The sequence below is a fragment of the Nylanderia fulva genome, unplaced genomic scaffold (genome assembly GCF_048542155.1).
Source record: "Nylanderia fulva isolate GAGA-0341 unplaced genomic scaffold, ASM4854215v1 Scaffold9, whole genome shotgun sequence".
Classification (NCBI taxonomy): Eukaryota; Metazoa; Arthropoda; class Insecta; order Hymenoptera; family Formicidae; genus Nylanderia; species Nylanderia fulva.
In genome coordinates this window covers 958556-986396 of record NW_028191026.1, presented here as the reverse complement: position 1 = coordinate 986396, position 27841 = coordinate 958556, and the positions used below count along the sequence as shown (strand labels likewise).

Sequence of the window (27841 nt, the reverse complement as noted above, 5' to 3'; positions counted from 1 at the left end):
AAATGTTTTGCACCAACGAATAAAAATGTAACTAGTTACACTAGAGGCTCCTGGCAAAAAAAAACCTAGCAGGTGTCTGGAATCCACATACGAGTTGTATTTCTAGGTCGATTCCTTTTTTCCACAGCTGTCAAGTGAGCAAGGTGTGTGTTTTTGAACATTTAATTTTGCGGCAATGAAATAGTTAAAAAAAATACGAAATTTTACATTGTTTAACAATTAAAGTCTCGTAAAATGTGTAGCTTTTAATATATTTCCCGGATGACAAATCCACGATACTGATTACGCTGGATTCTGTCAGGTTACGTTCACGTTGCATTTCACTGCACATCATGCCGCATTTAATATTTATTTTTGCATTAAACAAACGTTTCCAGCATTTTCACAGAATCCGTCTGAGTTAACATTATCATAAAACATTTCGACGAACACATCTCGCACGAATATTTAAATAACTCTGACAAACAATATTCTAACCTCGAAATTTTTACAGATGTTCACGGCCAATGCAAAAATAGTTAAAAGCGGCGGAGCCGAGCCCGACCAGTTCGAGGCGAGCATCTCGAATGCTCTTCTGGAACTGGAGATGAATAGCGATTTAAAATCGCATTTAAGGGAACTTTACATTACCAAGGCAAAGGAATTAGAAACTAACAATAAAAAGGTGAGATTTTACATTTAACATATGTTATTTAATTCTATTTGTGTTGTGAAAGAATCATATATTAAAGTCATTTTACTCTTTTACAGTCCATAATCATCTACGTTCCCATGCCCAAGTTAAAAGCATTTCAGAAGATACAAACACGATTAGTACGTGAATTAGAGAAAAAGTTTTCTGGCAAACATGTGATGTTTGTTGGAGAACGTAAAATTTTACCGAAGCCGACAAGGAAAACTCGAACCAAAAATAAGCAAAAGCGTCCCAGAAGGTAAAAACATAATATATATTAATTATATTTGTGCTTATATTTGTATGATTAAATTTAAATGTAATTTAATTATATTATATTACTTATATGTATTTTGTTTTTATTTTTTTAAATGTTCTACAAAAATAATATAATTAATAATGTATAATTTCTCTAATTAAATTTAATTAATTTGTAATTTATTTTGTTTAGCCGAACATTGACCTCTGTTTATGACGCTTTACTGGAGGATATTGTATATCCTGTGGAAATTGTTGGCAAACGTATTAGAGTGAAACTGGATGGATCTCAACTTATTAAAGTCCATTTGGATAAAAACGAGCAAACAAATATTGAGCATAAGGTATGTTCATTTATTTTCTTTACATATAATATTATTTATGCGAGTTCTTATCATGTATGTAATTATTTTAATTTACCTTTTGGGGTAGGTTGATACTTTTGCTTCAGTATATAAGCAATTGACTGGGCGGGACGTAACATTCGAATTTCCCGAATCATATGTATGATTTCTTAAATATAAAAATATTGAAATATTTTATTTTTTATATATATTTACATTCATCCTACTGTGATTCCCACAAGTCCCACTTTTTTCTTCACCTTTTAAAATAGTTACATACTACTAGGATCTATGAAAAATGTACCAAAAAGCTTATAAGATTAATAGATAACAAATCAAAATTAATAAATAATAAATCTTAAAACGTTTTGCTACATCTTGTTATAAATGTATTAACTTCCAAAGAAATCAATAAAAACTTTCTTGTATTATAAATTATGTTTTAAAAATAATGAAAATTTTTCACATGTTATCACTTGCACATACACATTTATTAATATCATTAACTATTTTTTATTAAATACTAATAATGTTATTGTTCAAAAATAACTTATAATTTTTGTTTAGTTTTTTGCTTTTCTTTTTTTATCTGGACATATATTATGATACTAATAAATATATTTCGAACAAAAATGGAACTTTTAACTAAAGATATATAATTATATTTATTAATTTATAAATCATAAAAAAATTTTGCGTGTTATTACTTTATACCGAACAAGAGTGATTAGGTACAAAAAAATTATAAATTTTCAATATACAATTAATATTAAAATTACACATGTATAATTTAGACACGAGAAAAATATAATTATATATTACAAAAATATATATAATCAAATTTTTTAAATTAAGAAACTAAATATTTTCTATATTTTTATATTGATTTAATTTCTTAAATCCCAATAACAAAACTCATCATCGTTACTTGAAGGTTCTAAGCTGAAAAGAAAATAGCGTGAGAACATAAAGCAGATGTGTGTATAGAAATGTACGAAACCAGGCGACTGTGCAATAGCAGCAGTAGTTTTGGATCGGGATCAGGGAGACCCAGAGGGTCGAAAGGTCGAAGGGCTCAAGAAATAGCGCTCGTTTCGCTTTCTCCCTTCGTTTGCTCGTCGTATTTACTATGCGATGGAGTATGGAATAACTATGAATATTCGCGAATCTTTAATTCCTTTGCCTTGTTATGTAAGGAAAAAAACATTATCTTATTTTAATCACAATAATAAAGAGAATAATGGATGTTTGCAATTCTAATTGTATGCATATGTGTGTTAGAGAACAATAATTAAATTTTTAATAATACGAATTTTCGAAAAAAATAATAAAATATATAGTATGCATTTGAATAATGATTACACTGAATTTTAAAGAACATTTTTTGCACAAAATTATATTCTTCAACACTTTTTCAACTACTAAGAGAAAGATATTGTTGCATTAAGTTGTAATGAGGGAAAGGAGCGTGTGTGATTGATTTATAATTTATATATAATCTTGTGTAATAAAAATTCTCTCTTATCCTTAACATTTATTTTTTGTAATCTTGATCTTATTTCTATAACAAGATAATGCAATTATATGCTTTTAATAAAATGCATGGGCATTTAAAGGAGTAAAATTTAATCTAATATTTGATTGACTGAATATTATTTTTATGTGTAGTATCAATTCAGAAATTGTAAAATAAACGATATGTACAAAATACAATTATATTAAATTAATTAAGCATGCGATGATATATATCTCTTTATTATTAAATGATTTGTTGACATCCATTTTATTAATGTATATTTTATTTCGTCAAAAATTGAGATAAAAAATGGATAAAATAAATTTAATTGTCTTCAACATTTACTCGTGAATTTACAAATTATTTTGATATAAAAGCAAGGAAGGGGCAATTATCAAAGCCGTTATATCGTGACGCGTCCTGTCCATTGATGACGTCACGATAAAAATCACACAATGAAAACGAGCAAGTCACACATACATGTGTGTACCTGTCTGAAAAATGACACTCCTTGCACAGGTAGCTCTTTTCATATGTATTGACGTTCGCGTGAGAATGCAGGGGATGCAGAAATGCCGTAGCACACCCGTTTCCCACCCCAGATTCGGTAGCCACCCCTCGGGTTGTGCGCTAAGTGTTGCATAAATAACTACCTGGGTCACGTCGAGAAACTGGACTGCAGTTCCGGCCATCTGCCTTATCGGAAATAACGACGAGTAATTATTACAATAATTTACAAATCGCAATAAAAATACATGAATCGATTTAATTATGAAACAGAAGGAAAAATGTGATTTTTCATTTAAAAGAAGCTTATCTTTGAAATCAAGGAAATTATGATATTGCTAAAATATTTTTGTTAATTATTACTTAGAGAAAATGGAACAATTTTTTCTTCAAACTTATTTCCATATCATTAATAAACAATAGAAATATTTAGAATTGTCGCGTTAATTAAGGAAATAGTTTTGTGTGCATATATATAGTATATGTTTTAAATACCGTAGATATTGAACTCCAGAAAACGCAAGAGCAACATTTTTTTATTTACTGGATGGCAGGCAAAATTGAAGATAGTTCCTGAAACAGAAAAAAGGGAATTAGAATTATATCTATTATAAAATTTCAATTAATAATTTTTTTTATTTTTCCATTATCAATTCATTATTTTTAGAACTCTCTATTGTTACTATAAATAAAAAATTACGTTGCGACAGAATGAATACTGCTATACAAAATACAGCATTTTTGCCTTTTAATTTTTTTATAACAATTTTTTAATACAAAAAATATATAGAGAAATTTCATCCCTCTATTAATTATTTTTTAATATCGATACAAGAAGAATGGATTCTGATACTGTAATACAAATTTCGTCGCGAAATAATTTTAATTTATAGCAAAAACGAGTTGATATACTTGTACTATCGTAACAAACACAATGAGAAAAAAAATGAGAGACAAGAGTCATTAACCAATTATCTTCCCTAGTAATCTCCCCCTGATGGGGTACCCGCACCCGCATAGTTAACATTACGCACGTCGACGAGTATTCATTTAAATGTTCTTGCCGAATGATTCACGTCGATCTTGCCTGAATAGTCGAGGAATCAATTCCGATTATAGGAGCATATTGTGTGCTGCGGGTGGCACGTGTCGGTGCTTTTAAAAACCGTTTACACACCACCCTGATCGCGATTCGGGTGATATATCAATGAGACGAAGAAATAAGTTGATTGAGAAAATAATAATCGAGAGAACAGTATAATAATAAAGGGAAAAGATTAAACAACCGAGAGAAAAAATAAAATAAAAATAAAAAATAAATAGAATCTAGAAAACAATTAACTAATAATTTTCCAAAACGTTTTCTGATCGCTGTATCTCTTCCAAATTGAAAATTGAAAGTTTTAATAACATCTCTATGGGGACGTCGAATATAAAATTGCTTTCAAGATGTGTCATCTTTTTTTACGTATACTTCAAGTCCTGAACGTGCACCGGTGGAAAGTTCGAGAAGGGGAGAAAGAAAACAGGGAGCGTTTCCTCTGCGAGAAGAAACGGTCAACGGATGAGATTCATACAACTGGATCCGTAGATATCAAAGGGGTTAAAGAAATCGTTGAGATATGTAAAAGAGGAAATCGATTTAGCTGCCACAAACGCTAAACCGGTATAATTTTCGTGTCTTCGTACAAAGGGGATGAGAAGTAACGGTTTCATCGAAAATGCACGTCACGTTAAACAGAAACGATATTTAAATATTGCAATATTGTTGATCAGATTACACAACGTTCTTATATTAATTCCAACTAGTTTGAAATTCTACTCGAATTTTAACTTAAATTGCGAGCAACAAGTCTACTTACTGAAATAGAGATACGAAAACATCTGTATGATTTAAAAATACTCAAGGATTTAAAATATTTAAATTGCTCGAGAGCAAGATCACGTTTATGGCAGTATTTTACATATATAAATCATCTTTAATTTACAAAAAAAAAATGTATTATTCAGTTATGGAATATTATTTCCTTTTCTTTCTTTCTTCTAGATTCGATACATCAAAGCAAAGATTCTTAGATCCTTCGACCGAAAAAAATCTATGAACCTTCATTCTGCGAGCCAACAAGACTAAGATAATAACCCGACATCTGGATGAGATAGATTTATTTTTCACGCGCATCTTGAATCTCTTTTTCTACCTCAAAAAACCATCCGGCAAAAATTCTATACCGTGTGGCGACGAATTTTTCAAAAGTGCCCGACTTATCTTCCAAGCCGGGCACCTGGACACCTTCGCCCCCTTTTGAGGGGTGACTAGAAGAGCATCCCTCGCGTTGGGGTAAAAATCCTGAGGGAGGAAACCGACGCGTACGTTACGTGGAAACAGGTAAGGACCGGAGGATCCCGTTCGAGGATCAAGGCTGTCTCTTCCTCTTCGTCGAAGGGAAGAGGAGAGAAAAAGTAAGGGACGGCAAGAAGGGAGCGCGGTTGAAAAGGAACATTGTGCCGATTCGTTTTCCCAGGGCCTTGCTGAAGGACAGGGCTCCCCTCCTCGTCAACCCTCGTGCACGCCGAGAAGAAGGAAGGGCCTAGTATATAAGGGCCCGCTCGGTCTGCAACGATCACAGAACATCAGCATCGACGGCAAGGAGAGGAAGTCTCTCTATCGGCTTCTTCTTCGACCGACCGGCCGTCGAGGTCAAACGGTCGAGGAAGATTCTCGCGGAGGACGAGCAGAAGAGGAGAAAGTGGACCGCACATCTAATCGGCGTTCGCCATCGTTTTTCTGTCGCAGATCCGATCGGAGCCTACATCTACTATCACGATGGTGAGTATAGTTTCGGGTTTTTTGTCCTGGCTAGCACGTGATCTTGGTGCTTCGATAGACTACGCTAAAAGTCGTCTAGAGACATTCGGCCCACGCGGATCTTCGACGTTCTGCCTCGTGAAGCCGGAAATTTTTGCACTGCTCTGTAAATATAATAATCGGCTGCCATAAGATGCGAAAAATCGAATCCGCGTGCTTTTTGTTGCAAAAGAGGCAAAATAAATATATATATATATATATGTTCGCGTGCGAAGGTATATATATTGCATCGATTAATAACGCTCTGCAATTATAAAAAAAGTGAAAAAAGTACGTTTTCACACAAACGTTTTATTGCGGAGAAAATCATATGTTTATACCGGCACATTTTTTTTAAGCTAACAAATTTATATCTCTGATAAGATGAAATTCTGAAAGACGGTTCTTACTGTTAGCTTTTCGCGGAGATGATAGTCGATTACACAGTACGATTCATTGAAATGCGAACACCGGAAAGCGATTTAATTCGCTAGTTCATGCTTCAAAAATATTGATCGAAAAAATCGAATTGAATTAAATTTATATTAAATTCCAAAAAGCATGCCACATGTTTGTTTAACCAGCGCGCGATTAATTATTACACATATTAAATTCACGCGCGATATCATGGAAATATATATATATATATATAAAATAATATATATAGTTTTTTACGGTGTTCTAATTTTATTAAATAGTACTATATACACGTGAAAATTTTCGGTCAGGTAGAAGACGATCAATTTTTATTGAAAAACAAGAAAAATTAAATTAATCGCGACGAAGGTGTCTTGGAATAAAATTTGCGAGACAGAATAGCGTGAATCTACGATCAAAATTCCGAAATTACTCGCGAATTGTGATTATTCGGACCTACTCTATCCAGGCACTAATATCCTTCCAAAAATGTGACTTGAAAAATTTGCTCGTCTCTCTCTCTTTTTCGTCATTGCGTGTTCGAAAAAATTCTGTCGCTTCTTTTTTTTTACTTACTTTATACTTCAACATTTCACTTCATCAAATTGTTCTGTGTGCAATAGTGTTCCTCCGAAATTCTCTTTTGTACTCGTCTAAAAGTAGGCGCTCTTCTCAATCTGCTTATCTCGTAGCTGCGTTATCATTATTCACGCATCGTTATTTATCATTATCTGCAAAAAATAAGGAATAATTTTAGTAATTTAATAATTACGAGAAGATATTTCCTGAAATGTTGACCTTAACAACATAATAAATTGATCCAAAATTGTATCGTGCGGATATATAATTTGCTGTTTCATATCGGGGTACAAAAAAAACAAAAATTATTTAAATAATCTTCATTTTGAAGTTGCGAGAGTAATGATATCATGATTACATTCTCAGTTTCTCGCTGCACCTGTAGATTATCATTAATCATGTATATTCTATAAGTGCACTAAACGCGTACCTATACTCTCATCCTAACATCGATCAACAGTTGGATTTACAGATTCATCAGTAATAGTTTGTCTGTGTAAATTAAACAAATGCATGTATTCAATTGACGCATCATTCATCAATAATTCTCGATAAATTAAATTAAACTGCTGTTTCTGTACCGACTCTCGATTCGCTCTTCCATCTTTCACCAACTGCTTAATAAATGCAACGAAAGAAAAACATGCATGCGTAGACACCTCTGCATCTTTATATTTCAACCCGCATATCCATAAATTATCGATACACCACATGTGTTTTTTGTGCATAAAATAATGCAACGCGAAAATCTCCATGGTGAAGTATCATTTCTCAAAATTTTCATCATGCAATAGCGGGAATAAAATTTCAACTCGACAATATGCATAGATTCAAGCAGGTGAAATATCTCCAAAAACCTGACATAATTGAAGACGACATTGACAGATATATCATTGACGGATATTCTGAAGCAATCAATTTTGTCCCAATTATTAATCGATCATTATGCCGAACTCAAATTGCTCGAAATTGCTCGAGTTGAAAATATTTAAACGTGTGCTGTTCGAAAATAATTGTTTACTATGGTAAAATATTACATTGGCTACAATTAATATGAAACTAATAGCTAAAATTTTTTTTAAGTCGATCCCAATTTGTCGCTATTGAAAAAACTTTAATGAATCAATGCAGTGAAACTCGATACAAAGGTATAACATGACAAGAAATAAAAATATAACAAATTTTCGTAAACAATTTATATCGATAAAAAAAAATAGAATGCATCCGCGAAATATAAAAATTATAGTAACAATCCTGAAATTTATTCTACTTCATTACATCATTATTGGATATTAATAACCGGTTATTCCTTTTGAACGTTTATTAATTATTTGTGTACTTTGGATTGACAGTGATATAGCAGAAATTTATCACAAACTTTGCAGATAGAAATAACATGATATGATACGGTACATCTTTCGTTATCTTTGGTTTTTTTGCTGCTATCGACGACATGCTTATTTTGATTAACAGACAATATTCCAAGATATTATATTCTTTCATAACAAATATTATTTGCTGATTAATCCTCTTCATAATTCCAATGTCATCAAAATATGCAGTTCCAGAACAAGCAATTTCGTAAATTAAAATTTTGATTTAACCAGTATGTTATGTATTGTTTATGTGTGAAATGTGACTAATGAAATAAATGTTTACTAATTACTAATTGCAATTTTCATGTCAATTCAAATTTCGTCAGATATACATCAGATATACAATTGGCTTCATTGATATGTAATATAAAACAAAACTTTTTCATGGCAAAACTTTTTCATCGCAAAATTACATTATCTGGACAAATAGTTAAATAAAGAACCAACAGAAATTAGCTATCGTAATAGATATTAAATTGTAATAGATATTAATCCATAAATTAATAATAATATTCCGAAATAAAAAGTAGATTACAATCAAGATTGAAATTTGATAGAAAAAATGGCCACAAGATTTACTCTTTTAATAATAAGCAAAATAAAAATTGCGGAAAAATTCTTCATCGTAATATAATAGAAAGAAGCGATTTCGAACTAATATTTTATTTGTTTTACCGAAAAATAAAGTTGATCTAAATTTCATTTCAAATCACAATTATGGAAATTAGATGCGTCAAATTCAAATACATAAAAAATAGGCAATTTTTTAATATTTTTATATTTACAAGCATTCAACACACGTACTTTACATATAATGTGATATGATATGATGAAAAAAAAATTACCATTCTACAGCTAAATTTTCATTTCTGGTATGACAGAAAAATTTTATGGTTTGTAATTTTATTTGGCACATATATTTTAATCTACTCTTTAAGGCTTTGAATAGATAATATAAACTTTCTATAACGATATAACAAAAGAAAAGTGGATTCATTATGAAATTTACAGTTTCGTATTACAGGCAATAAAACTGGTCCGAACAAATTTTGCTAATAAAAAATACAAAAATTGTTTTTCTATCATTTGATGCAAATTTCAATGTTTAATTAAAATCTGACAAATAAGGTACTGCATTTTATCAAGTCCTGTATAAAGTGAACAAATATTAACTATAGTAAAATATCGAAAAATATCTAAATATTATCTTACTCCAAATTATTATAAGTATTCAATATCGTCGGAATGTCACGATAAAAATTACACTATTGTGATTTAAACACCTGTTCGCGTATTCGATCAATAATAATATGAGGGGGAATTTTTTTGGCGGAGAAGAAAGAGCTGTCGATCGTATCAGCGCACATGAACACTGCATTGATTCGGTCGCTGAATTCGTTCATTCGCCAAATTAATTTCTTAAATAAGATTCCAAAGGAGCATGTGAACCCTGTTGTTTAAAATACTACTGGAAATATCAGTGATTAATACATCCGCGATATCGATTTCCATTTAAGATCTATTTGAATCTACAAAATTCAATCATCGACCCAAGATAAATTCGCTTACAATCATTGAGAGAAGAGAACAATAAAAATATAAATTTATCCGATAAAGCTCTATCCGATATTTAATACGAAAAATTTACTCCATTTGGACCTCGCATGTGAATTTTTGCCATATTTTTTAATACCGTAAAACTCCCACCTGCCACATGAGAATAGTCTGTATGCTTTCCAAATTCATATTATGATACTTTTCTGAAATTGGTTTACATTATAAGGAAATGCGCGTATAAATAGAAAAGGTTTCTTTAAATACACAAGCATTTTTCACGGAACTCATTATTGAATGTATCATTCGAACTTATTTCAAAACAGCATAATACATACGTAATTCTTGATCCTACCGAGTAATACCACATTAATTTAAGTTAGTGATACTTTACCGAATAAAATTCAAATCGTACATGACATATGTGATACTTAAAAAACGGACTTGCAATAAAACAGCGATGACTATTCAATAATAAATAATGGCAATTTAAGATACATACGGTTACTATTTATATATTCACCGATATTTCAATAACAAAATATTCTCATCATTTCAACGAGAAAACAAAGGAATCTTGTTCGTTATCTTGCACACCGTACAGTGTATTTTTCAAAAATATTTTAATTTTACACGTCAATATTTTGGGATCGACTTGTTCCGTTTGAAGAAAACGAAGAAATTCTAAGCAAAAAAAAAAGATTAAAGGACATTTAGAAAATAGAAAATTAAAGAACAAGTATATATTGAATTAAAGTTCAGATTTAAAAGCACACGTTTTTTTTTAAAGACCTTTTTTTAAAAACTCTAATAATAATCACAAAATCCAGCAATAGAAGCAGATCATAAGGATAATTTCGTGTTGTTTTTAATGTTGCGCTACAAAACTTTGTTATTCTGTACTACAAATTCCTGATATGATGAATTTTATATCGTGGTATACTAATTACTCAAAATTAATTCTGATTGCTTCAGACGAGTACAAAATACATCTACGAATTTTCATAATACTTTCTCAAAATATATAAAGCGGCCGATATAATTGGATTTTTTTCGAAAGAAGATATGAATGCAAAAACTGTCAAAATATCATAATCAATAAAACTATCAGTATCAATAAAACTATAATCATATCGATCCTGAAAGGAGAAGCTTCTCTTCAGTCAAAATTCTTCTTTTTGTCAAAATTTCGACCGTAAATGATGAGAAAGATGTGTCAAAAACTGTGATTTCATTGAGAAGACATCATTTCTCAGATTAAATGTCCCGAGAAGACAATACTCTGCATAAATTACCATCATCATATTATTGCCATCATCATCAGTTTCACGCGAGTTCAATTAATCCGTGAAATCGATTGATCGTCGCAGTTGCATTGTGTATCGAGCTCTATGATTCAAGATGATTACCTACGATCGGCGTAATTAAGATTGATCAGTCGTCGAAACCCGTCAAGATTGCTCTAACGATCCGAAGAAACGTCAAACCTCGATCGTTAGAAAAAAAGAAAAGAAGATTCCGGACATCGAAAACGCGAAGCAGGCCGGACTCGTGTAACAAAGAGCCACGGTTTTAGCATTTCCGGTCGCGACTTCTCAACACGACTTAACGAGCCACAAAAAGTTCCGCTTTAACCCTCACATAACATCTTCCTACCCTTCACGTACGAAAGGTGTATGTCATCACACACATTTGTCGTTTCCTTCTCACATTATTCCTCATTCCTTGATTTAATGCGCGTTCCCAGAGAAGAGAGAGAAAAATCTAAAAAAAAAGGGACTAACTCTTATTACCTCGTGCATAATATATTCGTGTAAGTCCCACGGTCCGGCATCTCGCACTAGCAGCACAACAGCACGACCTCTTTGTCTTCTCTCTTGCGACCACGCAACCTCACCTCCACAATTCACGCTTCGGCCTCTTTTTGTGCTCTCCGGTCTTTCCGGGGCCGGTTGTTCCGGTTGTACATATAGGCAACCACCGACTGCTTTGATTCCCCGTTTGTTTGCTCTGTTCCTCTGTTCAGCTACACACTTTCTGCGCTGCTTGTATTCTTCTCTCTGTACACCCTCCTTCCTTCGAACCGCGAGCATAATTGACATATTGTCGACGTGATCAAACGTGAAACTGCACGGTTTTATTCGAGATTTTTTTCACGCAGGCTACTACCAGCTGCTCTCTACCAATAGTGCGTGTCACGACGTATCTGTGATCGAATAATACTTTCTTCTTGTAAGAATTGCGTCTGAAAGATTTGTTGCAAAAAATGCGTATTAGAATTACAAGAAAGAAATAGAGTGCTTGTGCTTTACATGTCTTACAGTTCTTGAAGAGAAAAGGGAAATTTCAACCTGGCATATAGGGAACTTTTCAAAATCGCACACAAGAAAGAAATAGAGTGCTTGTGCTTTACAATGTCTTACAGTTCTTGAAGAGAAAAGGGAAACTTCAACCTGGCATATAGGGAACTTTTCAAAATCGCACACAAGAAAGAAATAGAGTGCTTGTGCTTTACAATGTCTTACAGTTCTTGAAGAGAAAAGGGAAACTTCAACCTGGCATATAGGGAACTTTTCAAAATCGCACACGAATTTCGGTTTACCAGCCGTTAATTTGTGAAGATGCAACGTTATCCTCCGCGTAAAAAAAAAAACTTCCAAATCTTCGCAGAAAAAATATATGTCCAATCAAGGTCTTCTCACGATAAAATCACCGATAAAAATAAATAGTGCAAAAAATGTATAGCTGAAAAGAACGGACACATTCTCTATATTGGCGGATACTTTGTTCGCTATTTCTCGATAACAAGAATTCCTTGATAACACTTCGGTTAAATGCATCGTAATCTTTAAACGCGCAAGTCTTTGCTATCTACGTGATAAGAGAAAAAGGTCAGAAAAGTCACGCAACAGAGAAGATAGATAATCGGAAAAAATTTTCTGAGATATGAATATTAAGCTGAAGACAAAAATATTTACAAAAATCGAAGGACGAGGAATATGCATTTATAAGCAAATTTCGGTTCGATTCGAGAATTGAAATTACACTTGAAGATAACAAACTTTATCAATCAACAAAATATATATCGTTTTTTTCAAATAATTGTGTCTATACGGGTGATTCAATATTGTTCTACAAAATCACATGTATATGCAAATTTATGATAGACTTCCAAAGCACATTTCGCGTAAATGCAAAGACACAAACAGATTTTGCCTCAAGAAATTCAAAAAATGGTTTAAACAACAAATTGTTTCATTAATGACCTGTATCCTGCCCGAGAGAATTGCATAAATAAAATCAGAAAAAATGGTTCAGGAAGAATTTAAGGTTTTACATTACAAAAAAATATTGATAAAATATGTTTTGATAGAAAAATAATAAAATATTTGCAAAAAAATGTTATATTACTACAAAAAACTGGAGTATTATTTGTGTTAGTTGATCAAAAATGGAATTAAAAATCAAGGTTGCACATCCTGAAGATATAAATTACAAATGAATGATAATTATCAGGCAACACTAAGTTAGTTCTCAATTAATTCTTCAAAATTTCAACCAGCCGATGATCACACACATACACACACAGCCGCATGATTGTAAAATTGTACATTTGACAGAAATTTTGGCTACATTGATACACTTTATATTTCGATGCCATATAATTAAAGATTTTCGAAACATCAATTGAAATAAACTCACCATTGAAATTGAGCGTCTTCTGATCAAAAACTACTTGGCCACACAACAAAAATCAACTTTGGTACCAATGGAGGCTGATCCAAAAACATTATCCAATCGACAACGTCATCGCCACCTTTCCCAGGAATACAAATTGCTTGAAATTGCTTGAAATTCTCCATCCAAGGAAACTCTCGTTGAACTTTCAGACAAGAGACTTTCAAGACGACTTCCACGGCAAAAAAAAGAGGACGAAACGGCGTTTCTTCTTAGCCTCCGTTTATATACATTTGCATCCAAGATGACGCGAACATATTTACTTAAGCACACTTTACTTAAGCACACCTCGCACTTTACCTGAAATAATAAAAGAGATGTTAGTATATCAAATAAAGAGCATTTGGTAGAAAATTTCCACGGATTAGATTAGAATTTGAACGTGAAAAACTGAACAACCGGCCCTTGTGTGTTTTTTCGTAGCTAACGCTCACACCCTTCCAGGTCTCATCGCCACGGCCTGGAGCAACAAGGCAGCATCAATCACGGGTAACCGGGGCATCAATCAATCGACGGGACGACGCGGGAGGATCAAGATCGACGGGTGTAGCCGGAAACGAGCGTCAAGCGAAAGCCAGCTGTCCAGCGAGGAACCAAACCATGGACGGATAACGAGTAACCCTGTTCAAGGCGATCTCGCGTTCCTCGATGATCGGGGGAGATCGTCGGAGATGACGAAACAACGACGATCGCGCAATTCTTCGATTCACGCTCTCACATCTCACACAAGCTTTTATTATCACTCGCAGAATTATACGTCTGTTAAATCGTTACGTTATTACTATATTGAGGAATTTGTTGAATTTTTCTCGCGTTTCTTCAAACGTTCTATCTCGCATTTTATACGTTGCACAAGAGGCGAAAACAGGCTTTCACGTGTCTACCCGGCCAGCCTGAAGAGAATCTATTGATTTTACCTAGCACACATTTGGGAAAGAAAAACACAAACCTTCGAACGGAAGCACCCTTCGTCGAAGGATACAAAGTTTCGCGAATTCATCGAGAACGAAATCTTCCGATATCGAGAGACACCAAGGCAGCACATTTTTGTTTTCACCGGGCTCAATCACACACATTCTCCGTCTCAAGAAAGTTTTTATTCCATTCAGTCGGACGGACGAATCATCGGACGTCAATCGTCGAACGTTAAAATTTGGACGATCGACAAAATTCGAAGAAATTCAAATCAATCACCTGGCTGACAATCAAATGGCTGCACCTGTTTATTCTCGCCAAACCGAAAGCAACCTTTCCAAAATAACGCAACATGTGTGAATCGTCAAAAACAGCAAGACTTGGAAACGCGTTTCACATTAACACATCACCGTGTTGCTTCAAAAAGCAACGACAATGATGAACAAAGTATCATTCTCTCTCTGCAAGCTTTTCCGAAATTATCGAGAAATCATCGAAAAAAAACGTGAGACTCACTTCAGGATTATTTTACAGCTATTTCCAAAAAGAAAGCATCATTAAGCATAAAAATAATCGTAGCATGCTCTGTTTCGCATCGCGCGAAATTCTGAATTCTGCTTCGCTCTCGAAATTGGATTCGAAAAGGACGAAACGTCTTCCCCTCTCTCTTTTTCCTCATGAAAGGATCACGGCATGGACGGAATCGACTCCTCCAATTCCGGCAACTCATCGACACACTCGTCGCATGCAAGTGCAAGTCTCGCTATCTGGAATAATTTCGCAGAACGTTATTAAGACACAAAAATAAAACCACGGCCGCAGCACAGGCCGCGCCTTTTCAAACTCTGGTTTAAGTTCTTGTATCAATTTACAGCAGAGAAAAAAAATCCGTTCACACTTCCCGCAACAATTCTTTTTTACACGCGCTGCAATCTCGCGCAATCTCGACGAGCAAAAGGAAGTATCAATGTGAATTTCAAATCTGTTTCTCAGGAACGATAATTATCGATAATTGTTTGAACGTACAGCGACTTTACGTGCAACAGCTCCACAAGATTATATTTTGATTATTTCACGATTCAAAGAGAAGACGTCACACACACGTCTGATAACACAAGGCTTCAGAGCAGATCAAAAGCAAAGTGCAAAAACACGCAGATAAATTATATCGTGCAGCTCGAAAACAACACTGCACGGATCAACTAAACAGACCGGAAAATCAATCCTCCAGAGTTCACTTTGGCTGGAGGGACAATTGATGACTCTCGATCGAAATTTGTAAATTATTTCGAATCGACGAGTCGACGCACCGATTAATTTTTGACATTTTTGGGTTTAATTCATGTTTACCGAAAAACAAAGCAGCGCTCGAAACAGATAGTCTCAAAAACACACGCAAATTCGTTAACAAAATCTCAGGGAAGTGAGCAGAAAAAAATGTGACATTTGCGAAACACGCGATGTCGTTTCAGAAATCAATCATTCGCAATCGAGTTAATTTTTACGATGCTCGATTATATCGTTATTTTTGCGGATTAAGTTAATTATACGCAAAACAGTCCAGACACGCGGAGTCCTTTTTGGTCCAATACAAGGATAACTTCGAAAACAGCTAGAAATTGCCAACACAAACTTGGCGAAGTAACTTCTGTCACCACATCACGAAAGCGAACAATGATAAATTTTTGTGCACGCGGCTCTGTAGCGGCATAAATTCATTTCTTAACCCGAAATTACGTTCAACGAGCAAAAAAAACCGAACACGAAAAACTCTACGCAGAAAAATACACAAGAAACCATATACTCGGAATAAACTCTCAAGTAACTCTCTAATAACTCTACATGGCTTTACATCAAATCGATATCAATCGATGCACGAAGATTCAAATAACAAATATGAAGATGATAAAAAAAAAAGAAAAATAGGATTTCTATCAAAAGGCATTGCACTTGATGACTCGACGCAAATCTCAGGACAAAAATCGCTATCGCGAACTTTTCCGACTGTGCAAGAATCCTCGCCAAACTCTGATCAATAAAATATCTGATCTAATCTATAACTATTAATTTTTTTCATTAGGCAAGAGGAGCTCCATATTTAATCAAGAAATCAGAGGCAAGCAATGTGCGATAAATTGCTTCTTTAAAATCCATCGGAAAGATTACCCTTGGAAAACAAAAAACACGTGATAAGAACACGTAGAAATCCAGAAGTATCAAATTATCATTGCAACGTGGGATTTAATCATACAAATCATGGACAACATGGACGTCGTGGGACCATCGATAAAAAGTAATATTTTGTTCTATAATATTGTTAAATTTCACATTCTAGATTATATAATTTAATTTTTTTAATAATAGTACTATCAGTTAATCGTCGATATATATTACAAGCAAAAATTAAATTCGATATATTACAGAAAAAAATGACACAATCTTGCGTTTTAGACGCTAAATTTTGCGTTTTTGGAATTACTCATTAATTTATAAGTTTTATTTATTTATTTATTTATTTTGCTTATATTATTTTTATTTCACTCATTTTTATTCTGCTAATCAACGTGAAATTGTCGATATTAAAATTCCATCTTTCTTTTTGCCATATTACAGAAATATTCATATATACGATTATATATTCCCTATGATTATATATTCACATCTCCACACATCATATTCATTTTGCACTAATAGAAAATTTTCCGTATTACAAAATATGTATATTCAATTGTGATCAAATTAAAGCTTTGAAAACTCTGTCATTTTTACGACTGGTAGATATTTTCTGCAGGAAATGCATATATCTCAATAAAAAATATAGGAAACCGTATATTTTTACGAATTCGTAAAAATTGCATTGTGCCAGTAAAATTTTATCCCGAACAAAAAATTAGATGATTGATTTAATAGCTTGGCATAATATTACTGGCAGCAAACTCTATATCGTAAAAATGATGTAGTTTCATATATCCAAACATTCACATTTTCTAAAATTACGAAATTTATTGTAATTTTAAACTCTTTTACCTGCACTCAATGAACTTTATTTTTATAACATGTGTCCTTTGTTGAATATTCGATACTCGATGATTTCACGTCCGATTTGCTATATCTATCTTCTTAGTTTTAATTTTCTTTATTTTTTCCTTATTTTTTGTTTTGATTTATTTTTTATCCATAACAAAGAAGAGAGATGAAAATCCTAAAAAAAAAGAAAGAAACAGAGATGTAAATACGAAAAGTATGATACGTTTTACGAAACAATACATTTGATAAATAAAGCTGATGTGTGTGCTTCGAAAATAATAATTTCATGGGACTTTATGATACTGAGATTGAAATAGATATTTGAGGTTTGTTACCAAAGAGAAACGCAAATTAATTATTATTATAAATTGTGCGCGGAGATGCTGGAAGGATGAGAAAGAGAGTTTGTTTCGCAAAATTGTCTAGTAAAAATTACAGATAAAGATCTATCATAAAATATAGTAGCTGTTTTGCGAAACCAACTGTTCCTTCCAGGATCTACGTGTACTTCGATCTGCACAATTAAATAGACATTTTCAAATCTCCTGTGTTTAATTTCAGCTGATCAGTATTCAGATCACAAAAATAATAGCAAAAATAAAAAAAAATTGGTTTGCAAAATCTTGCGATTCTTCTCGCGTTATCAGCTGATATATTTGACGTAAAACGTGGATTACTTATTAACATACTTATATAAAACTTAACGTACAACATCGTGTCATAGATATTTAGATATGTAGTTTCTATAATTTTATTACTGTATGTTCAGAGACATACAAATGGATGATACCCTCGATGATTAGTGATAAGGATAAGTCACAGAACGCTCTGAAAAAGCGTTGTGAGATGTCCTGTTAACTGCAAATTTTATAACTTACGGAATAGTTCTATTTTTTCATTTTTATAAAATATTATAATTATTTATCTCGTTTGCAACATTGCTTCTTTGTTGATGTATTCAGTGTAAAATATGATCCATTATTCATCCAACAAAGTTACAAATTGGAATTTATTTTTAATTTACAGTTGATAGCTTCATCTCGTAGACATGTATTACTTAAGTTTTACTAATCTTCATAAGAAATATAATTAATTAAGATAGATTGAATATATATACACAGTAATCCGTAAGTATTTGTCCACATATATCTTAACTGAGGAAGTTATTTACAGAATTATATTAATATGAATTATATAAGAGTATAAAGAGATTTTCGCGACATAGTTTTAAGATTTAGGGTAAACGCGTATATATCTTTCAATAACAAAATCATTAATTGTCTAGATAAATAATCGTTCAATCGAACTCGATATAAACCCGACAGTGAATTGAAAGTTCACAACAAGGATGATTTGTACTTTGCCCGTAGTAACGATTAAAAAATTAAATTTTCAACTGTCCGAAACAAAATACAATCCGAATGAAAGTGTTCAAGGTACATTTCGAAAGAAAGAAAGACGCGCTTGATATATAATTCGCAAAATAATTGTCCGAGTAGAGTATACACAAACGTATTATGCTGCTTTTGAATGCTTCTCGAATGTTACTGTTTCTGTTTTTTCTTATTTACGTTTGTGTTTGAATTCTACATTTTTTGGTCAGCCCCGACATACATGGTACACGTCCCATTTGATTCTCCCAATTGTTCACGTTGAATTTCTATTTGGCGCATTGTTACTGTTATAATAAGCCGTCGAATGTTACACTCTCTCTTTGAGACAATTGTTACATTTTCCATATTTCCCCTTGAATAATTTCCTGTTTAAATCTATTACTTCTATCGCATGTTTCCCGTTATATCGAGATTTTGGACGCTTTTCACATTGTCAAAAAAATCGTATTTAACACTGTTGATCCTTTGTTGATTATGTACTGTTGATACTTTGTTCGTGTTGTATCATAGATCATTGTCATCTCACGCATATCCACATATAATTGCTATCGAATACTGTGTATTCGATAATCCATCAATTCTCTCACATTCGAACGCGATATTTTTCGTTAAATTTGAATATATTTTTTAATGATATTTTATGTTTAATGTTAGCAAGCATCAATATTCATAGAGAATCAAATTATAACAAATTATAGAATCTTCTTCAGCTTTCATTATCGTCATCAAATGTTTCAATAGAGAAAAAATATCTTATTTTACACAATATTACTTAAAGTTTGACAAATATTCTCTAAAATTGCACAAATAATTTACAAATTATAAATTAAAAATTGCTTTACCTTCTGACTCATATAGATAATTTGCTTTGTAAAATTTCAAATCCACTTAAATCTTCATCACGCATCTCACTGCCATAATTGTTGTTAAAATTGAATACAAGTTGAAATATGTTCTGCATCTTGCGTTATAAACTTTGGTCAGTTGAAGTTATTAGTTTTCGTCCACCTTAAACATATTATTATAATCGTTACTCACAATTTTCGTTATCAATCCCATTTTTGTTTACCCTACCCATTTGTTTGATCCTTATTATTATTTTTATTATTATTATTATTATCTTCATTACTATTTACTATTTAGATTTTATTACGAGAGCATCAGATTGCTTTATTATTGTTGACGGCAGGGCGATTAATCAAATTCCAATTGGGCAATTAGTAATGATTACGCTTATATTTCTTTCCTGGCATATAAAATCTATTTGTGCGACTTGCTCGATATTGTGAATACAGTTCCCAAAACAAGCATGACAAAAAAATTAATTCCTTTCCAAAAATAGGTATATGCTTGAAACTTTTTCAAATAAAAGTTTACAATTTCATATGTAAAACATGGAACTCAAATCAAACTCTTTTTTTTTAAGTGATTCATAATGAAAAGCAGTCAATTATTTCCATATGTTCCAATTGTATATAAGAAAAAGATATTTTAATTTATAAATTCTATAATTAAATTATCAATCAAACGATAATCCTCTTATAGCGCCTGAAAATTTTGCGACAAATATTTAATCGTCAAAAATACTTGGCCAGCCACCATGACGCACGTTGTTGTTAATTTTGTTACCTTGTATCCTTGATTATTGTTACACAAAATTTTGAGTTATGTTGTTAAGTTACCATTGATACCTCTAAAAACCCACACCGAGAAGTTGCCTGCCCGTGTTTTCAGGTTTTTTGTTCTTGAAGAATTCATATAGAGAAACTGTTTTGTTTACTGTTAATTAATCTGGCACCAAAAGCAAGCATAATTCGCGCTTTGTCATTGAATTACGATTAAAAAGTTAAGATTTTAATCGGCGAAATACAAATCGATCGTCATGATAAAGATTTGATAAAGATTACATGTGCGCTATATAATGACATAATGCATTAATCAAATCAGAGATATCATTCCAGCAGATATCATTTCAGAGATTATATTGCTAATTATTAATTTAATTTTAATTATACCGCCTAACGATTTATGATATAATTTGAGAAATTTAGAACACTTTGGTTTCACCGTAATGCCTTATTTAATAGATTTTAATCTACGCATATGATTTAACACGCATACATTATATCATTATATAAAATAATTTATACGATAAGAGTTTAGTTTTATAATAACTAACGACATATATGTATATGTATTCTCGTGAAAAAAAGAATAATACGCTTGCGATATATATATATATATATATATATATATAATAGAATGTATAAGAACATTTAACAAATAAACAGTGTAGATACATGTAAAATGCATTTTTTAATATCATAGCAAATTTATATATTTTTTCTTATAATATTCATAGTTAAAAATCGATAATTAATGATTAAATATTATCGATTTGTGAACAATTACAATATAATTATAAACTGCCTAATTATAGATAAAGATTTTTATTAAAGGATAAATGAATTCTATTATAGCGTAATAATTATATATTGTATTATTATATAATAATTTTCTATAAAATGGCAAATCACAAATTATATTATGTATAATATAAATTTTACATTCTTTCTCTAAATTATACATTTCTCTACAACTATACGAAATGTACGGCATAATTATTAATTTCCATGTAGATAAAATTTATTTATTATCATCATTTAACACATGTTATATTTTGGATTTGTAGTCTCAATAAACAAATTAGACATCGTGGAATAGATATTATATATGATTAATGATATAGCAAAATTACAGAAGTAATAAATTTAAAATCTTGCAAAAAATATCTTGCTTATTAAATTGTTCTACCTCTCTCTTTCTTCATTTAACACTGTAGTAATAAAATAGTTAAAATAAGAGCAAAATAAATTAAATAATGTGCATGATTTATACACATATTTTGGCATCAAATAACATAAACAAAAACTATACAATTATTATTTATATAATTATATAAACAGAAAATTAAGGAAAAATGTCAACTCTAAAATGTTACGAAAACCATTCTAATGAATCGGTCGAATATAGGCCCAAAGACCACCTTCAGCTGCAGCCAAAAAGAACGAAGCCATCATCTTCAAGGGTGTACGAGTTTTCGGAGAAAGTTCAAGACTATATTTCCTTAGAAGTGTAGCCAGACACGCTTTCATTTGTAATTGAGCCATTCTCATCCCTACGCAGATTCGCGGACCTTCACCGAAAGGAAGAAAAGCAAATCTCTCGATGCTATGTTTCCTGTCCGGACCGAATCTTTCGGGGTCAAATACTTCAGGACGTTCCCAATATCGAGGATCTTCCTGCAGACCATGAACAGGTATCAGAATTTGCATTCCACGATCAACGTGACAGGTGAGTCCATCAGATCCTTTGAGTTCGGTTGCTTCTGTACAAATCTTGGTCAGAAATCCCACTGCAGGGACGCATCTCTGTGATTCGCTTATGACTTGATCCATGTACGTCATCTCTTTTAAAGCTTCATAAGTAATCACGCCATCATACTTGTCAAGCACAGATATTACTTCATTGCGTAATTTTTCCTGCACATCTGGGTGACTAGCTAATTGAAAACCAGCAAAGCTCAAAACTGTACTGGAGGTCTCATACCCATCAATAAAAAACGAAACTGCGTGAGATACAAGAACCTCTAAATCAATTTTAGTACCCTCCACTCGTTCCAGTTCAGCCATTAACTGAAGAAAGTCATTTCTGGATACCTTCTCCGATCTTCTTTGTTCCATTACATCCGCAATTATCGTTCTAAAGAAACGATCGGCTTTCTTTGGTAAAAACGGCATCCTAAAAAGTTTACCTAGCAAAGGCACAAAGAAAATAAGTATAAATATAATATTGTTCACACCGGTCGGGTCAAGAAAGGATTTGCCCATCGCATAAAAAGATTCCTTCTCCTTTTCCTCATTAAAGCTTAATCCATCTATGCCAAAACCAGCGCCAGTTACAACTTGTGCGGTGAATCTGGCAAACAAATCCTTCAGCTCCAATTCGATTTTTTCGACTTTGTTCAATTTTTTATCCAAGTAATTCTCGAACTGCTGGCATACTTCCTCAACGCTCTCGAGCAGAATCTTTAGTCGCATACTGGAAAATGCATAAGTCAAACGCTTCCTGCCAGTTGCCCACTTCTCGCCGCTGGTAAAGAATGGATTGTTTGCCAAAAGAGGATCCAACTCAGGATCAATCTTAAAACCATTCTCGTGAAAGTTTGCAAAACTTGTTTGCATTACTGTTTTCACTAATTCTGGTTCGAGAACTATCAACGCTGGTGATCTGAAGTTGTAGATTCCCACCATACTGCGATTCCGATTATTATTGTAGATCTTGCGACAGCATTCAGAGAAGGTAGTTTTCATGGTGATGACGTTCCAGAAGTGGCCGACTCCGGGTAAAGCACCATCCACGCAAGGTACATTACGCTTTTGCCAATAATCGTAATTCTTCGTCAAGTAAAAATAGAGAGCTACCAATGCTACGAGAATCAAGGATACGAGCGCGATGGCCATTTCTTCTCTTTGTGGAAGATATACTGAACGATCAGACACAATTAATGATACTGAACGTTCAAGCAAGTCTTTACAACTGACTCTCTCTTCTAAAAATATACCCCCACACGAGTGTAGCATCGTCCAATGAACGAGCAAGCTGACAATGAGCGTCAATGATACAGGATGATAACATCCTAGTCTAATCTCAGTTTATGCAACATACTTTGTAACGTAAATTATATAATATTATATATTGCACAGAATAAGAATATGTTATTTATTTACTATCTCATTAAAATTTACTGAAAGTATTCTTCATAGAATATAAATCCATTATTTTTCTTCATATCGATAAAAACTTATTGATATCAGTATTAAAACTCAATTCAATCAAGGTCTGATTAATTTGATAAATAAATATTTTAACTAGCATAATTGTCTACAGCAAAATATCTAAGTATAACTTGTTTGTTTCTAAAATGTGATTAATATTTAAGTGTAAATAATAATAAAAAATAATAATTCTCTATCTACAATAACAAAATAATATTAACAAGATGCAAGTACATTGCAATAATAAAATACGTTATATTAGGAATAGAGAAAGAGAAAAAGAGGAGGGAAGGGTACAGCTATTATTATATTATTAGCTTTCATTCATATTAACATTGAGATATTTCCCTTGCACCATTTTTCCTTATATAAAATAAATTATAAATCTTAATTAAAAATTCCTTTACCTTCTGACTCATGTAGATAATTTGCTCTGTGAAATTCCAAATCCATTTAAATTCTCATCAGAGGCATCTCTCACCTCCATAATTGTTGTTAAAGATATATACAAGTTGAAATGTATTCTGCATCTTGCGTTATAAACTTTGGTCAGTTGAAGTTATTAATTTTTGTCCCTAAACATATATGTATATAAAATATAGACATTTAACAAATAATAACACTATATATAATATATAATATGCAAAATGTAGTTTTTAAAATGTGAAGATAATGTCATTTATATAATTATATATTACTTTTCTTTGTATCAAGTATCATTCATAGTTATAATAATAACCAACGATTAATAATTAATCAATATAGATGACTTGACAGACAAATGTTTACAATTCAATAAATGCAAGCAGCCTAATTAAATGTAAAGATATTCACTTTTTAATTATACGATACAAAATGTATTTTAAGATAAATAATTATATTTTTTTATGAAAAAGCTAATTACAATATTAAATATTATATGTATAATATATATTTTACATTCTTTCTAAATTATACACATTTATTAAAAACTATAAAAAATATATAATACAATTACTAATCTCCACGCAGATAAAACTCATTTATTTAAAAAAATGCTATTCTTTATTTCTTTATTTGTAATCTAAAGGAGTAAATTAGAAATCCCAGAGTCATATGACACTCTTGTATAATATATATGTATATATATATATATATATATATATATATATATATATATATATATATATATATATATATAATTGATTAACAATATTGCGGAATTACACAATTAATTAATTTAATATCAATATTAACAGAACTCGTTGAAAATGTTAAAATATTATCTTCGTTTCATCATTATTTAATATTGTAATAAAATATATGTATTCTAAATAAAAACAATAATATACAAGATCTATACAAATATCTTGCCATCAAACAAAGTAAAAAGCTATAAAAATCATTAGAATTAACATAATTACATTCAGAAAAAATAAAAAAGAAACATATTACTATTGTAGCATTACAATAAACTAAAGAAAAATTTCTATCAATTTTATTCAAATTTAACTCAACTGGCAAATTACAAAAATAATATCGCACAACGTTTCAGCCCTCCGGTACGGGCCCCGTAAAGAAAAATTTAATTAATCGGCCGAATATAAGCCCAAAGACCACCTTCTGCTGCAGCCAACACGGATGAAGCCACCATCTTCAAGGGTGTACGAGTTTTCGGAGAAAGTTCAAGACTATATTTCCTTAGGAATGTAGCCAAACACGCTTTCATTTGTAACTGAGCCATTCTCATCCCTACGCAGATTCGCGGACCTTCGCCGAAGGGAAGAAAAGCGAATCTTTCGATGCTGTGTTTCCTGTCTGGGCCGAATCTTTCAGGGTTAAATACTTCAGGACGTTCCCAATACCGAGGATCTTCCTGCAGACTAAGAACGGGTATCAGAATTTCCATTCCACGTTCAACGTGACAGGTGAGTCCATCAGATCCTCTAAGTTCGGTCGCTTCTGTACAAATCTTGGTCAGAAATCCCAATACAGGAACGCATCTCTGTGATTCGCTTATGACTTGATCCATGTACGTCATCTCTTTTAAAGCGTCATAAGTAATCACGCCATCATACTTCTCGAGCACAGATATCACTTCATTGCGTAATTTTTCCTGCACATCTGGATGACTAGCTAATTGAAAACCAACAAAGCTCAAAGTTATACTAGAGGTTTCATAACCGTCTAGAAAAAACGAAACTGCGTGAGATGCAAGAACATCTAAGTCAATCTTAGTACCCTCCACCCGTTCCAGTTCAGCCATCAATTGAAGAAAGTCGTTTCTATGTATACTCTCTGTCCTTCTTTGTTCCATAACATCCGCGATTACCGTTCTAAAGAAACGATCGGCTTTCTTTGGTAAAAAAGGAATCCTAAAAATTTTAGATAGCGAAGGCAAGAAAAAAACTAACGTAAAGATAATATTGTTCACACCAGTCGGTTGGAGAAAAGACTTGCCCATTGCGTAAAATGATTCTTTCTCTTTCTCCTCGTTAAAGCTCAATCCGTCTATGCCAAAGCCAGCACCGGTTACAACTTGTGCGGTGAATCTGGCGAACAAATCCTTCAGTTCCAATTCGATCTTTTCGATTTTGTTAATTTTTTTATCCAAGTAATTCTCGAACTGCTGGCATACTTCTTTAACGCTCTCGAGCAGAATCTTTAGTCGCATGCTGGAAAATGCATAAGTCAAACGTTTCCTGCCAGTTGCCCATTTCTCGCCAGTACAAAAGAATGGATTGTTTGACACAAGAGGATCCAACTCAGGATCGATCTTGAAGCCGTTCTCGTGGAAGTTAGAAAAACTTGTTTGCATCACCGTCTTCACTAGCTCCGGGTCGAGGACCATCAACGCTGGTGATCTGAAGTTGTAGATTCCTATCATACTGCGATTCCGATTATTATTGTAGATCTTGCGACAGCATTCAGAAAAGGTGGTCTTCATGGTGATGACGTTCCAGAAGTGGCCGACTCCGGGTAAAGCACCATCCGCGCAAGGTACATTACGCTTTTGCCAATAATCGTAATTCTTCGTCAAGTAAAAATAGAGAGCCACCAATGCTACGAGAATCAAGGATACGAGCGCGATAGCCATTTCTTTTTTTTGTGGAAGATATACTGAACGATCAGACACAATGAATGATACTGAACGTTCAAGCAAGTCTTTACGACTGATTCTCTCTTCTAAAAATATACTCCCACACGAGTGTAGCATCGTCCAATGAACGAGCAAGCTGACAATCAGTGTCAATGATACAGAATGATAACATAATTTAATCTCATTAGCTTTACGAACGTACTTTGTAACGTGAATTATATCATATATTGCACATTTAAGAATATTATTTATTTACAATCTCATTAAAGTTTTATTGCAAGTGTTCTAGAATATGAATCCATTCTTTTTCTTCAAATTGATAAAAATTTATTATTAATATTCAATATCTACAATAACAAAATAATATTAACAAAGTGCAATTACCTTTCATTAATAAAATACGTTATATTAGGAATAGAGGAATAGAGAGAGAGAGAGAGGTGGGGGGTGGGTGGAAAGGATACAATTATTATTAGCTTACATTTATATTAATATTGAAATATTTCCTTCGCATCACTTTTCCTTATATAAAATAATTTACAAATCTTAATTAAAAATTGTTTTACCTTTTGACTCATGTAGATAATTTGTTCTGTGAAATTCCAAATCTATTTAAATCCTCATCACGCATTTCTCACCTCCATAATTGTTGTTGAAGATATATACATGTTGAAATGTGTTCTGCATCTTGCGTTATAAACTTTGCTCAGTTGAAATTATTAATTTTTGTCCTTAAAAATATATTATAATAATCGTTATTCAAAATTTTCGTGATTAAAGC

At 32.3% G+C, this 27841-nt stretch overlaps 5 protein-coding genes across 9 annotated transcripts in view; 2 read left to right on the top strand and 3 right to left on the bottom strand.

Annotated features, from left to right (window-relative positions):
• Window positions 1–60: 60 nt before the first annotated feature.
• On the top strand, window positions 61–1468 carry LOC114946650 (small ribosomal subunit protein eS7-like). Of its 2 annotated transcripts, none has more exons than XM_085489822.1 (5): window positions 61–143; window positions 494–664; window positions 751–932; window positions 1125–1275; window positions 1364–1468. In XM_085489822.1, exons 2-5 carry the CDS (start codon window positions 494–496, stop codon window positions 1439–1441), a joined length of 582 nt encoding a protein of 193 aa, XP_085345948.1. In that variant the 5' UTR covers window positions 61–143; the 3' UTR covers window positions 1442–1468. The 2 variants fall into 2 exon arrangements, with proteins under 2 accessions (XP_085345948.1, XP_085345949.1); XM_085489823.1 differs by lacking the exon at window positions 61–143 and adding an exon at window positions 234–301.
• LOC114946389 (putative cytochrome P450 6a13) lies at window positions 1263–27627 on the bottom strand. 4 transcript variants are annotated; one of them, XR_003822607.2, is made up of 9 exons: window positions 25581–27627; window positions 24389–24556; window positions 19986–20151; window positions 17750–17924; window positions 13772–14107; window positions 11863–12314; window positions 7137–7291; window positions 3794–3871; window positions 1263–3487 (listed from the first exon to the last, which is right to left on the bottom strand). XR_003822607.2 is itself a non-coding variant. In XM_085489813.1 (1 exon), the coding sequence occupies exon 1, from the start codon at window positions 27175–27177 to the stop codon at window positions 25546–25548; it is 1632 nt and encodes a 543-aa protein (XP_085345939.1). In that variant the 5' UTR covers window positions 27178–27627; the 3' UTR covers window positions 25443–25545. The 4 variants fall into 4 exon arrangements, 1 of the variants encoding a protein (XP_085345939.1); XR_003822605.2 differs by having other exon boundaries at window positions 1263–3483; XR_014926425.1 differs by lacking the exon at window positions 19986–20151 and having other exon boundaries at window positions 1263–3483.
• LOC114946391 (cytochrome P450 9e2-like) overlaps window positions 1263–27841 on the bottom strand; it is a 29290-nt gene continuing 2711 nt past the window's right edge. Inside the window, exons 2-10 of the mRNA XM_085489814.1 lie at window positions 27627–27791; window positions 24389–24556; window positions 19986–20151; window positions 17750–17924; window positions 13772–14107; window positions 11863–12314; window positions 7137–7291; window positions 3794–3871; window positions 1263–3483 (exon numbers count right to left, since the gene is read on the bottom strand). Coding sequence (XP_085345940.1) covers window positions 27780–27791 — 12 coding nt within the window. The 3' untranslated portion in view covers window positions 1263–3483; window positions 3794–3871; window positions 7137–7291; ... (4 more) ...; window positions 24389–24556; window positions 27627–27779. The remainder of the gene's footprint in view (window positions 3484–3793; window positions 3872–7136; window positions 7292–11862; window positions 12315–13771; window positions 14108–17749; window positions 17925–19985; window positions 20152–24388; window positions 24557–27626; window positions 27792–27841) is intronic.
• On the top strand, window positions 4296–15665 carry LOC114946423 (uncharacterized). Its single transcript, XM_029322899.2, has 3 exons — window positions 4296–4300; window positions 5899–6125; window positions 14252–15665. The coding sequence occupies exons 1-3, from the start codon at window positions 4296–4298 to the stop codon at window positions 14716–14718; spliced, it is 699 nt and encodes a 232-aa protein (XP_029178732.1). The 3' UTR covers window positions 14719–15665.
• LOC114946390 (cytochrome P450 9e2-like) lies at window positions 21626–24210 on the bottom strand. The gene has a single exon (XM_029322850.2). The coding sequence runs from the start codon at window positions 23784–23786 to the stop codon at window positions 22155–22157; it is 1632 nt and encodes a 543-aa protein (XP_029178683.2). The 5' UTR covers window positions 23787–24210; the 3' UTR covers window positions 21626–22154.

What these genes read in the sequence shown, in the direction of transcription:
- LOC114946650 (XM_085489822.1), top strand. Translation starts at nt 494, where the DNA reads ATGTTCACGGCCAATGCAAAAATAGTTAAAAGCGGCGGAGCCGAGCCC. An exon ending in AAGCAAAAGCGTCCCAGAAG is followed by an intron (nt 933 to 1,124) that starts GTAAAAACATAA and finishes TATTTTGTTTAG; the next exon opens with CCGAACATTGACCTCTGTTT. An exon ending in AAACAAATATTGAGCATAAG is followed by an intron (nt 1,276 to 1,363) that starts GTATGTTCATTT and finishes CTTTTGGGGTAG; the next exon opens with GTTGATACTTTTGCTTCAGT.
- LOC114946390 (XM_029322850.2), bottom strand. Translation starts at nt 23,786, where the DNA reads ATGCTACACTCGTGTGGGGGTATATTTTTAGAAGAGAGAGTCAGTTGT.
- LOC114946389 (XM_085489813.1), bottom strand. Translation starts at nt 27,177, where the DNA reads ATGCTACACTCGTGTGGGAGTATATTTTTAGAAGAGAGAATCAGTCGT.
- LOC114946423 (XM_029322899.2), top strand. An exon ending in CTACATCTACTATCACGATG is followed by an intron (nt 6,126 to 14,251) that starts GTGAGTATAGTT and finishes ACACCCTTCCAG; the next exon opens with GTCTCATCGCCACGGCCTGG.